Source organism: Hemicordylus capensis, chromosome 1 (genome assembly GCF_027244095.1).
Source record: "Hemicordylus capensis ecotype Gifberg chromosome 1, rHemCap1.1.pri, whole genome shotgun sequence".
Classification (NCBI taxonomy): Eukaryota; Metazoa; Chordata; class Lepidosauria; order Squamata; family Cordylidae; genus Hemicordylus; species Hemicordylus capensis.
In genome coordinates, this window is record NC_069657.1 from 200,454,241 (window position 1) to 200,466,724 (window position 12,484).

The following is a 12,484-nucleotide window of genomic DNA, read 5'->3' on the forward strand; positions in this document are numbered from 1 at the left end:
ACGACGACTTTTCAAGGAGATATGTTAGGGAGCAAGCTAGATATTCTGCGTAGAGCCTGAGTCTCTACTGAACATTTAAAGAATGTGATTTGGAGAGTCAAGGTGAAAGGTAGAGAAGAAACATTGCTTCTACCCTGCACTCCCCTCCTCTCCCAATTCCCCCATTGGGATTCCCGCGTTCTGTTTTCTTAAGCTGGATGAAAAGAAGCTGAGGAAAGGGAGTATAGGGGGAAAGTGGCAGAGGGAAAATGCTTAAGGGCCCTTCCTATTGCTTTCCCACTCCAAATTATGCTGTCCTCTCGCTGCGTTGTAGATGTTTGGTAGAGACATGGGTTTGAAGGCATGGATATCTGTCAAACATGGGGTTTGGCCCTAGTGCTAGCCCAGTACTAGTGCTGATAATACAGTGTCATATCCACACATAGTCAACTGATGCCTTATATAAGAGGCTTCTTTGCAGTGAGCCTGACCAGTGGACCATCTAGCACAGTATTGTTCTGACTGCTGATGACTCTCCCAGGGTTTCAGACTAAAGTATCTCCTATTCCTGCTACATGAGATCTTCTAACTGGCAATGTACTGGCTTGAAACAGGGACATTATACAGAACATGTTTTTGCCACTGGCCAACTTTGCTGACGAGTGAGGAGATGGGAAAAGGTGCGCTGTGGACTTAGTTAAAACACAGGAGATTATGATTCCAGTTTCAAAGAGGGATTGCCCACAGCCTAAAACCAATAATTAAAACAAGAAAACAAAAATAGATTGCTAAATGCTGAGTGACTGCTGCAGAGTAAAGGTTAACTGGAACATTCGCATATCATCATAGTATTATCATCATAGAACATTCGCATATCATCATAGGAAATTCTGAATTTCTGAAGACAAAAAAATTTTAAAAGCCACACTCCTTTGAAAAGAGTTTGTAGCATTCACTCAGTCATAGGAATAGTGTGTCACTCAGCTCAGATGGTGTGGGCACTAGCCAATACGGTCCTGTAATACTAGCACATCCACATTCTGTACAGTGCTCCAAACTACAGTGTCCACCAACTGACAGTGGAAATACTATTTTTTCCTCTTAGAAACAAAAACCTTGCAGGGGGGAATTTTTGCTGTGTAAGAGATGCATTGGAAGGTCACCAGTTTGCTTTTGTTAACGGTGAAAAAGAGGATTGTTTTATTTAACTTTAAAGAAAAAAGACTTCAAATTATCTGGTCTTTGACTTCACTGATTTGTGGCTCTTAATGTGAACTTATAATTTGTATTTTTGGAGCTAAAACTGTGCTTGTAGCTCTAAACTGGAGAGAGACTGAGCAGTATAATGAAAGTCTGACAATCCATTCTTTAAGCAGAATAATAGCTGGAATTCTTCATGATTAGAAATACAGTATCAACATAATCGATTTAACAACATTACATTGTAGCTGAAAATAGACTGAAATCCCAAGCCAGGCATCTACTGTGTCTGAGTGAAACATCTTTCATATGGTTCTAAGATGAAATTACCCCTGAATGAATAGCATCTTCATTTATCTTCAAAACCTCCTCTGTGCTACCAGTGAGTCTCCTCTTCTCCCATTCTGCAGCAGGAATTACATTATACCATTACAGCAGCATTCCAGTGCAGTATAAAACAGATTGTTTTGGAAAATGAACCTGGCTTTGCTATAAATTACATTTACAGGTACAAAGGAATTTGTTACTTTGTTTAAAGTAGTCACAAATACAATTAAACTCTTAATTTATGTTAAACTACAAATGCGGCTATTACCATAACTGGATTAGGAATATAATCTGTCACTCCAGGAATGATACTGAACAGTTTTCATTTGTAATTTCAGACAGACTTTTTCAGTTTACCGGGTCTGCCATTGCTTGATAGGAAAACAGGAATATTTTATACATTTGTTCATGCTTTACAATGTAAAGACATTTTTCAGTTAAGTTGGAGAATTATTCTTCAGTTGCTGTTACAGCTTTCTCTGTGTGTGCGTGCACGCTTTGTTTTTGTTTTCTTTTAAAAATCCTTTCTTTATACCATATGTTTTATAATGACATTTTTTGGAGCTGTGTTGAAAATATTACTCATCATGATACCACTTCAAATTGTTTGGATTTATTTGTAATAACGTGTGGCTCCTAAAAGGCTCTGTTTAAGTTGATGTTTCTCAAAATGTTTCAGATTGAGGTTTTCCCTTCTCAGCTTAGTCTTTCAGGGACAGACACCTTCCTGCCTGATATAACTCAACCACATGTTTCGTAGGAGAGTTTTTAGAGATTCTCGTATGTAGCAGGAAGCATTGTGCTACTGCGCATGAGAATCTTTGGCCCAGGACAAAAGGGCATATTAGCAGGAATGTTTCTTCCCCACTCTACACACAATTGTCCTCATTCTCTGCACCCTCATTTTCTGTTGTGGCAGTGGAATCTGCTTCCTTATGCTAGAAATGGGAAGCAGCTGAGTGCCTCCTTGCTCCCAGATGCTTGAGGGCTCTAAGAGAGAGACTCCTTTGCCTCGGCTTGTTTTGTAGCACTGACAGGTTGCTCAGAGAGTCCCAGCGGTCACTACTCCTATGTAGAAGTCTCACCCTTGAGTGGGTTCCAGCCCGAAAGGGGAGGGGGTCGTAGCTCAGTGGTCAGTCACATGCTGTGCATGCAGAAGGCCCCTGGCATTTCCAAGCAGAGCTGCTTGCAGCCAGTGTAGACAATACTGAGCTAGGACCGATGATCTGATTCCATAAAAGGGAGCTTCCTCTATTCAGCTTGAGAACCTAGGGGTCAAATCTATTAGGAGAGCCCTTCAGGGTCAGTACAGCTGAGTTTTAGGAAGCACATGCACATGGCAGCTTTTTGTGCTCTAGGTTTGGCAAAGTATATTTAATACTCAGCCAAATATGGGAATGACACAGGAACAACAACAAAACTCGCACCTTTCTACTTCATAAAAGTAGGCTTCTCTGTGCAGCCTCGGTAGGGGTGGAATAATAGGTAAGAAATGGGATTCATATGCAAATGGTTTTAATCTTGGAATAGTAGTAAAGAAGCAACAATGTGTCCGCTGATGGTATTCTCACTAATTCATTTTAAAGTTGTGGAAATCATTGCTCTCTTCCAAACCAGAAAGTAGGATAAAGGAAATAAGACGGCAAGTCGAAGTCAATGTAATGTAAGATCATCTTTTTTTCAATATGGGGGCAGGGAGAGAGAGAGAGAGATGATACCTTGGCTAAGCCAAAGTAATTGAATAAAGGATATAGACCAGTGCATACATTTGGGGTTGACATAATTCTGTTTGCCTTCTCTGAGAACTAATTATTTGCAGAAGTAGCAGCAGCAACTGAGGTGGTAAAACAGATATTTTGATCAGTGGAATGTAGGAAGCTTATATTTAGAAGCCCTGTGGTGGTGTTGGTTGGTTTGGCAAAGAGCTTTTGAAAAAGATATGCACCTGTTCTGAGCTTAAACTTTGAACAATTAAAAGAAAAATTATTTTGCCTTCAGATAATATTTTTTAACCTTTTATTTACTCTTATTTTCAGGCCTTTTTGCAAATGTGCAATCTGCCAGTCCAGGTGGTTTGTAGGGCAAATGCAGAATATATGTCCCCATCTGGTAAGTGTAGCGCTCATTTACATTACACCGATGTTTGGAAACTATGGCAACAATATCTCATCTTGGAGATCAGTCAGAATTACTGCGAATGGGCTTGCTTCTCATTGAACTTTTAAGCACTATTCTTCTATGTTGCTTCTCGCTGCTTTTCTGTACAGAATGGAAATAAAATGTTTGAACATTCTTAATAATGTGCAATGTATTTAAATAACAGTAGTTGGTTTCCATACTAGGCATGATGCTGGCAGTTCAGTGTGTGTGAATATGGAAGTTACTCAGTCTTGGTAAAGAAGGGCAGTGGCCATGAGTATGTGTGTTTGACTTTAAAAGCATCATCACAAACTATGCCATTGAGGTGTCCCCACCACTGTACCCAGTTTGGTTCATATTGGTACAGACATTTTCTCCCTGGAAAAATTGTGCCATTTTGACTCAAACAGGCCTCAAAATGGTGCTATTTTCCCAGGGAGAGCTGGTCTCATAATTGGGGTCAAAGGGTAGACCAGCCCTCTGCTCTGGACTTAATGCATCAGCCCGCCTTGGAGGATTGGTCTAGCCGGGTAGTCCTCTGAGGCAGGCTGACGCTCTAAGTCCAGAGCTGAGGACTTAGGACTAAGGAGATGAGGACTGAGGTCTACCTGCCGACCCCAATTGGTTGACGAGCTCTCAGAAAAATGGCACTCGAATAATCCGAATCAAATTGGGGGTGATTCTCCTCAACCCCGAATCAGGCCCTCTGTTTTGAGGGTGATTCAATTTGAGGATGAATCCCCAAATCACTCCCAATTCAACCAGAATCAATTCAAAGTCAAATCGAATTGCACATTCCTACTAGCCATGGGCCTATGCAGTATAAAGCATGCTTTTAGTGTGTAATATGAGACTGGATTCATTGAATACCAGCTTGCCTGGTACCCTAGATTTATCTTCTGGGCCTGCCATTGGTGCCTAAAACCAGTGAGAGTGTGTCTGGTGCTTTAGGAATATAGTCTGTTAGCCAACTAATAATGCTGTGGGTATTTCCTTCATGTTTTGGAAAAGAAATAAACTGGATTTCTCCCCCTCCCTTTTTAGTTAACATGAATAGTCTCTATGCTTTGTTAACTAGCAATCTGATTTAATTTTCTACCACATAACACAGAAAGTATCATGATATATTTTCTGTTTCTGTTTTAATTTGTTTTGTTTTGCTGTGAACTGCCCAGAGACATTTGGGGTGGCATACAACTATAATAAATTTAAAAATCTGACCTTATGCATGTTTGTTTAGAGGTTAGTCTCTCTAAATTCAGTAGGACTTATTCTCAAATTATTAGGCTTAGGACTGTGGCCTTAATTGCATGAGGATCCGTCTTTATGAGCTGCATGTAACCCACTGCACTGAAATAACCTTCCTTTTATGAGATTCTGTATCTGAAGGCTGCAGGGTTGGCTCTGCTTTCATTCTTTCCATCTGTTAAGAGCCTTCTGAGAGCACTGAAATGCTGACTCCTACTGCAGAAACACAAAAAGATCATTCTTTATATAGTAGCTATGTGGAAGTAAAGTCTGGATCAATAAAACCAAGAGACCCTGCATTCCTTTTGCAGTTCACATCATTGTGCAGATGCATTGCTTCTTGCTTACTATTATTTTGTGAACCTGTGTAACTGGCAGTTACCCAAAGTAAAGCTCTGGATAGTGAAGGTGCAAACATTCTGTTTTTCCTTTTAAAATGTTGCATTGGAATCTTTTTTTTTTTTTAAGTGAGTGAGAGAGAGAATTCCTCAAGCCACTTAATCCAAAGCATTGCTTGTTTGTTCTTTGCCTGTCTGTCTATCATATTTTTATACCGCCTGATATGTACACCTCTAGGCGGTATACAAAATTTAAAACACAATATAAAACAGTAAAAACCATCTCATAAAATAAAAACAAATTAAATAGTTTAAAATTAATTTCAGTTAAAAGCCTGAGAAAACAGGTGCGTCTTGAAGGTCTTCCTGAAAGCAAACAGAGAAGGAGATGCTCTTATTTCAACATGGAGCATATTCCAATGCCCCGGGACAGCCACAGAGAAGGCCTGGTCCCGAGTCGCCACCTAATGAGCCAGCAGAAACTGTAACCGGACCTAATAATTAATTAATTAAAACTTTGTTTTTATTAAAATAAAAAACTTTTATTTTATTTGTTAACTGCCCCATAACAAACTGTTCTCTGGGCGGCTCACAACACAACATTAAAACACAACACATTAAATCATACACAACACATTAAATCATAACAGACCAAAGGGGGAAAATAAAATACAAAATACAATACAAAGCAATTTTAAAACTTTTTTAAAAGTCAAATTTAAAAATCAAAATCTATTAGGCCTGAGTGAACAAAAAGGTCTTTACCTGGCGTCTAAAAGAACAAGTGACAAAGCCAAAAGGCCCTCTCTCTAGTAGCCACCCACCTCACCTCATTTGGCAGGGGCACCGATCACTTTCTTATGTTATTGATGCTACTCTGCAGTAAGAGGTGTCAGGATTATATCTCAACAAAAGAACATTGGACAATGAAATGCACACCCCGCTTGGCTTTCTTCAACTGAGCGGGCAGCACTAAGGGATGTGCGCAGAACCTCCTTGTCTATTGAGGTGAATGAGGAAACCCTTATGGGCACAGCTCTCTGATGGATTACAGCTCTTGTAGCCAAATGCTTGATTTGGGTGTATGTCAAGCAGTTCTTTATTTCAATGCCTGGTTTAAAAACAGATAAATAAATTGTACATTGGATGCCGTTAATGTACCAGTGTAACATCCAAGTATGTGGTAGCTATATAAGAGTGTAAGATAGATGTGTATATTCAAGTAACAGATGAGAAGCTGTCCCAGGGCAATGAAAGTACAGTATGCAACACAGAATACACAGTATGCAACACAGAGTGCTCTGCATCTATAATGCTGTAGTTTCTTGAGTATCTACAGAGTCACTTGCATGCTGTCCAAAATTTCTTATGTCTGAGTGCACAAAGGGCAGATCACAGATCTTGGTACTGCAGACGGAGCACATCTAAGTTAATTGGAATGCAGAAGTGACCAAGCAATTCAGATATGCCTGATCTTTAAGTGTCTTGCTTCTAAATGTTTGTACGTTATGGGGCCTAGTGCTTAGGATGGGACCAACCACCGTCACCTGCAACAAAACAATTACTGTTTTTAACAGCTTTGAGGTAGTGTTCTCTCTAATTTTTTCCATCTATGTGCAGAATGAGTTTTGTTCTGGGTGGCAGTATCAGGGTAGTGTGCGCGCATGTGCATTCAGAATGGGGCCTTCTTGATTCAACCTGATTGGGATCTAAAATTAACTGAGTGGACATCAAAAAGCTTGTGAGCATGCGCACATGTGCACTCCTTAGAGGGAACTCTGCTTTGAGGACAGATATGTTGGTGCAAATGTTCAACACTACATTTATTGAAATCTCTCTGTTTTCAATTAAACACATAATATTCTCTTTTGTTCAGTTAAATCAGTGAGTTGAAATGTTAATTTATTTTTCTCACAGGGAAAGTGCCCTTTATTCATGTAGGTAATCAAGTGGTTTCTGAACTTGGCCCTATTGTCCAGTTTGTAAAAGCCAAGGTAAGGAGCATATACTAAATCAGTTTGTTCAGTAAATACTAATTTAAGAGTTGTAATAATTAAATCTGTGGTTATGAAATTATCATTGTGGCCTAATGGAATCAGAACTGAGAGAGACAGGGTGCCATTATTTATTTTGCATGATAAGGCTTCTTCTATTGGCTCATAAAGAAAATCATTTATTAATAAGGTTTAGGAACAGATCCAGTTCAGCAAGGCATCTGCACTAATATAGATAGATCGACAGACAGACAGACTGACTCAGGCCTACATCTGTTTTCCATTTAGATTTAAGCGCTTGCAGGCAAGATTTCTCTCGCTCCCTCTCCCACAGACATGCTGGAATTCTAATATTATCCTCAGGCCTGCTCTGAATCTCCTTGTTGTTTGATGTACAGAAACCCTGCCTTCCCATTTGTGGCACTCCACCTTTGGAATTCCCTTCCCACAGAAATCTGCCTGTGTCACTTCTGTATTATTTTTGGCACCAGGTGAACATATTATTACCTTTTTTAGATTAAGTGATTTTATGCTACCATTTAGATTTGCTCAATGGTGAGGGCAGACAGATTACCAGGATAGATGAGGCATGGGTTCACATGATCAGCAGATCTTAATTTGGAGTGTCCCAAGATCAGCCACCCTACTTCAAATCCTAGATACTTGATGATGGTTTTCATCCTGTGATGGAAACCGAGATTGTCCAAGTGGCAAAGGATCCCACAATCATGCCAATGTGGATAACCAGCATTTAATCACAATTCCTGTGACTGTGAGAACCTGCCTTTAATGTTTAAGTTAAATGAATGATTAATAAATTGCTGAACTCCCTCTCGTGTCACTGCCTCCTTCCTTGTGCATCAGGCCCACAATTCCAGTGGACTTCAGGACTTACTTCACATTTTCTCATGGTCTGAAGGGACAGGCATATGTAATCCACATATGTACTTACATGTTTCTGAGAGTTTTTTCTCAGAAGAATCCCATATAGAACACTCACAAACATAAGAAGGGCCTTAAAAAGGTTCTCAGGTTCAAAAAGCATTTTAGAGCTTGGTATAAGAGCAGTACAGGGATTCTGTGGGGCTCTTTCGGAGAGGAAAATTTTGGAGAAAAATATAGGGATGCGCCTGCTTTTTGCACTGCAGCCTTTGACCTTGGGTTTGTAAATGCCTGGCAGTTCAGCCTCATTTCGAAGGTGGTCGTTCTCCTTCCTCCTCCATAGGCGTTTAATTTTGGTACTTTTCTGTTGCTTAAATTCTGGATGTTATGGTATATTTACCAAGCAGGAAAAGTCTTGAATGATGTCTGTCTGTCTTTGCCCAAATCCCGGGAATTAGCTAGGTCACTGGCATTGATATAGAAGGCCAAATAAAGCAGTGCTGGTCAGTGTGAATACGGGGTATTGGTTATGGCCTTCAGAATGACTTTGTTTCAACAAAAACAACTATATTCAAATCAGTTTAGAATTATCTTCCAATATTATCTCAACTGACAATAAAAGACAAGTGTCAGAATAAACTATAAGATAAAATATGACCACATGATAAAAGGTTGGTGGGAATTGTTCTGAAGGATTTCCCTAATAATCATCTTGCCCAATTTTGCAAGGACCTCTTTGGGCAGCTTAGGGGTCAACAGTATGAAAGTGGGTCCTCAGAAGTTTGCATGCCTTTGGAATTTTTCCATGTAGCCTCTTTGGATTCTGCTCTCCATCTAAAAGATTTGTGCATGCGGATTCTTACTGTTCTAGCTATCCTGGGAATAGCACTTACTTCTTGGCTTCCACCATATAGTGCTTGTGGAACAGAGATTTACTTTGTTTAAATCTTAAAATTCCAGATAGTCAGTACTTGTGCTGACTCTCACTGCTTTCTTTAGCCTTGTAAATTGATGTTAGTGCATTGAATAGCATATTTTTATAAGATGTTTACATCATCATAATTCACTTTTGTTTATTTACAAAGACATCATGCCATTTTTAAGAGCTACTCAGCTGAAGAGGAAAATCACAACAAATCTATGGTTGGAAGTGTTGTACACTGATGTCCCTTGTGTTTTTTCTACTTACAGATTAGAGTGCAGTAATTTTATTTTTCTCTTGTCTTTATGGTCTGCAAAGATGCTCTTAATGCGTAATGTGTTCCGATGCAGTGAGTTCTCTGGGTGAGCCAAAACCTTGGACTTCAGTGTGCTTTGGAAGGGAACCCAAACTGATTATTTTGCTCTCCTTTCTCTTCTCAACCCCCAACCCCCTCCCTGGCTTCCGCCTTAGGGCCATTCACTTAGTGACGGGTTGGATGAAGTCCAAAAAGCTGAGATGAAAGCCTACATGGAATTAGTCAATAATATGCTTTTGACAGCAGAGGTATGGCAAAACACTCATAATTTGTCAATCTAGTGAAATAAATGATATTTGCGGGGGGGACGGGGGACAGGACAAAATGCTATTTAATTTGCGATACTGCAAGTGGATATCTTCCTTTTGTGGGGGGATAAAACACAAGAGTGGGCTTATGATTAACAATGAACCTCAAAAAGCAGCACATGTCTAATTTACATATTGCAATTTCAATTTGAGAGGGGATTTTTTGTTTTGTTTTTGTGTCAAATGGGATCTTGTACCCTGTTTCATGATATCAGAACTGGCAACCACCTTTCTATTTTCCAAATATTATTATTAATGGCTTGTTTGGTAGGGATAGAAGACAAAGCTGCAAGGAATAGCTGTCTGTGTAACCTTCAATGTTATGAAGTTTTAGTATTCTTTGGTTTCTAGCTGTATCTTCAGTGGTGTGATGATGCTACAGTCCAGGAGGTGAGTGATTCTGCAGCATTTATCTTAATTAAATTTTAATGAGAAAACACTTTTGCTCACAATTGCAAGTCCCTACTCATAAATGAAACATAGAGGTTTATACCACTAATGATACTGTGTTTTCGCTTTAATTTTGCTTGCATATACATTTTGGGGTTAGCTCTGTGACATTACTGAGTGTACTGGCTTCAAAGTGGAAAGGTTTTTAATATAATTTTAAAGGCTTATTTTTATTTTAGCTGCAAGTTATGAATAATTGCACAGAATAGTGTAAGAACAGTGCCATGACAATAAAACCATAGCAGCCCTCCTTATTTTGTAAGATGCTAGAAGAAGCTTTCTTCTCAACTTTGCAATAATGTGAACTTTCCCTCCCCCCCCTTAAATAAAGATTACTCATCCGAGGTATGGCTCTCCTTATCCTTGGCCTCTGAACCATATTTTGGCCTATCAGAAGCAATGGGAGGTTCAACGTAAAATGAAAGCCATTGGCTGGGGCAGCAAGTCATTTGATCAGGTCAGTCATTAATACTGTACCGCGGATCTAAATCTTCCATATGGTAATAAAATGTGAAGAAAGAGGGGCCAACATCCTGACTAACCATGTGCACCAGGAAACAACATTCACAGTGTGGAAAGCTTTTTGAGCTCTGCAGTGCTTATCATGCAGGAGGGGGAGGAATTCTCACCACTCTTTCCTTGCTTCAGAAGTGCCCTGCATCACCCAAATATTTGTCCCCAGGGTCATGCAGCCCTCAGCGACCTATTTTCAGGTGTTGTCAGGCACTTCTGGGAGAAGTAAAAACCAGCAAAAAACTCTCTTCCTTGCACTGAGAAGGGGGAAATTGCCTTCTTGCTCAATAAGCGACGTGGAGTTTAGGAAGCTCTCTGCAGCTGGGATGCTGCTTCTGAGCATGCAGGTGCACAATTAGTAAGGATGGTGGCCATGCTTTTGAGATATGTTGTTTTCTTTTGCTTAAATCAGCCATTTTGGGACAGTTGTCTGTAGAATAGGTGTCACAATTTTAAAAAATCTTGGTTGATTGACTAAAATTCATATGACTAGTTTAAATCTGCATAGATTTGCAAATGCTTGAAAATAATTCTCGAGAAAAGTATATTTCTTTGTTTTTTGATGATGTGCACACATGTCACATCAGGCACCATCTTGGACAAGGCATTTCCTTCTGTGTGAGAAAGAAGAGGGAGTGCCTCTTCTGCAATAGTGCCTGCTCCCCATGGCTTTTATAGGTTCTTGTTTTAATATATATGTTTTTTAAAATCCACTGTCCAATTGAGCTAGTTGTTCAGACATTGCAGCCTTGCTGTAGAATAATCCGACTTTCACTGCAAGGAGGCTCTAGCTTGTGAACAGTCTGAAGGGGAGAGATGTTGCCCATGTTCATGAAAAGAATAAGGAATGTATTTAATACAGAATTGTGCAAAAAGAATAAAGTAGGCCTTGGCGTTCACCTGATGGACTTGTGGAGTCCTGATGCAGGATGATGATTACAAGAGAAAAGTATATTTTCAGCTACTGCCCTGAGCCATTTTGGAAGCCATTTTTGATACAAATCAAATCAATAAATAAATACTTTTAGAATAAGGAAAAATATTGCTAATTTCCCCCTGTTGCAAGCTCAGTGGCATACCAAAAATAATAATAATGATAATAATAAAATAGTGCATCATTTCTGGCAAAACCCAGAGTGGCCTTTAGAAAAGGAGCTTCACTGTGTGTACCCTGGGTTTGGTAGTGGCTGATTTTTCCTTTGGCGGGCGGCCTCTCATATCTCATGAAGCACTGCTCCAGAGTACCCTCTGACTGTTCAGAGGGAAGCCTTTGAGGGAGATTGAGCGACTGCCTCTGGAACAGAGCACTGGACCCTCCGTGTACTCCCAAGTAGTGCATGCAGCTCTTTCTATCTTGGCTTCTTTCTCTGTATAAGCTTTTATAAGCTATAGAAATATTATAATTGCATTGCTTATTCTTGTTCATTTTTTTTAATTGCACACTGAAATATCCATATGAGAGCCATTTTAATGCTACAAATGTAACATATTTTTACGGGAATAAAGAACAAAAAACAGAACTGCATTTGGGAACAATCAATTTTTGTATACTGTGAGCTATTTTGGGTATCATTTCAGCATCCACCTTCAGCATTTTTCAATATTAAATTCAAATATTTCAGAGGCTGACATCCAGACTAAATTACTCTTGAGTTGCCCCATTAAAGTTAATAGGACAAACTAGTTATCACTAACTTGTCCCATGAATTTGAATGGAACTACTTAAAAGTAACTTAGTCTGGATGTCAGTCAGTGCCCATAACCAGGGGCGTAGCTAGAGGAGAGGGGGCCCGTGTTCATCCCTCTCTCTGACGGCCCTCCAGAGTGAGGGAGATAATGAAGAAAACAGGGAGGGAGGGATCTGGAGG

General features: G+C 39.7%; 1 protein-coding gene and 1 long non-coding RNA gene across 6 annotated transcripts in view; one reads left to right on the forward strand and one right to left on the reverse strand.

The window, feature by feature from the left end:
- MTX2 (metaxin 2) overlaps positions 1-12,484 on the forward strand; it is a 68,940-nt gene that overhangs the window by 54,529 nt on the left and 1,927 nt on the right. For all 4 annotated transcript variants that reach the window (XM_053283032.1, XM_053283033.1, XM_053283035.1 and 1 more), the window contains 5 exons: positions 3,543-3,615; positions 7,149-7,225; positions 9,501-9,593; positions 10,005-10,043; positions 10,435-10,560. In XM_053283032.1, coding sequence (XP_053139007.1) covers positions 3,543-3,615; positions 7,149-7,225; positions 9,501-9,593; positions 10,005-10,043; positions 10,435-10,560 — 408 coding nt within the window. The remainder of the gene's footprint in view (positions 1-3,542; positions 3,616-7,148; positions 7,226-9,500; positions 9,594-10,004; positions 10,044-10,434; positions 10,561-12,484) is intronic.
- Positions 1,433-12,484, reverse strand: part of LOC128339330 (uncharacterized) — a 31,063-nt gene continuing 20,011 nt past the window's right edge. For both annotated transcript variants that reach the window (XR_008312995.1, XR_008312996.1), the window contains exons 2-3: positions 4,867-5,109; positions 1,433-3,765 (exon numbers count right to left, since the gene is read on the reverse strand). This is a non-coding gene — a long non-coding RNA (uncharacterized LOC128339330). The remainder of the gene's footprint in view (positions 3,766-4,866; positions 5,110-12,484) is intronic.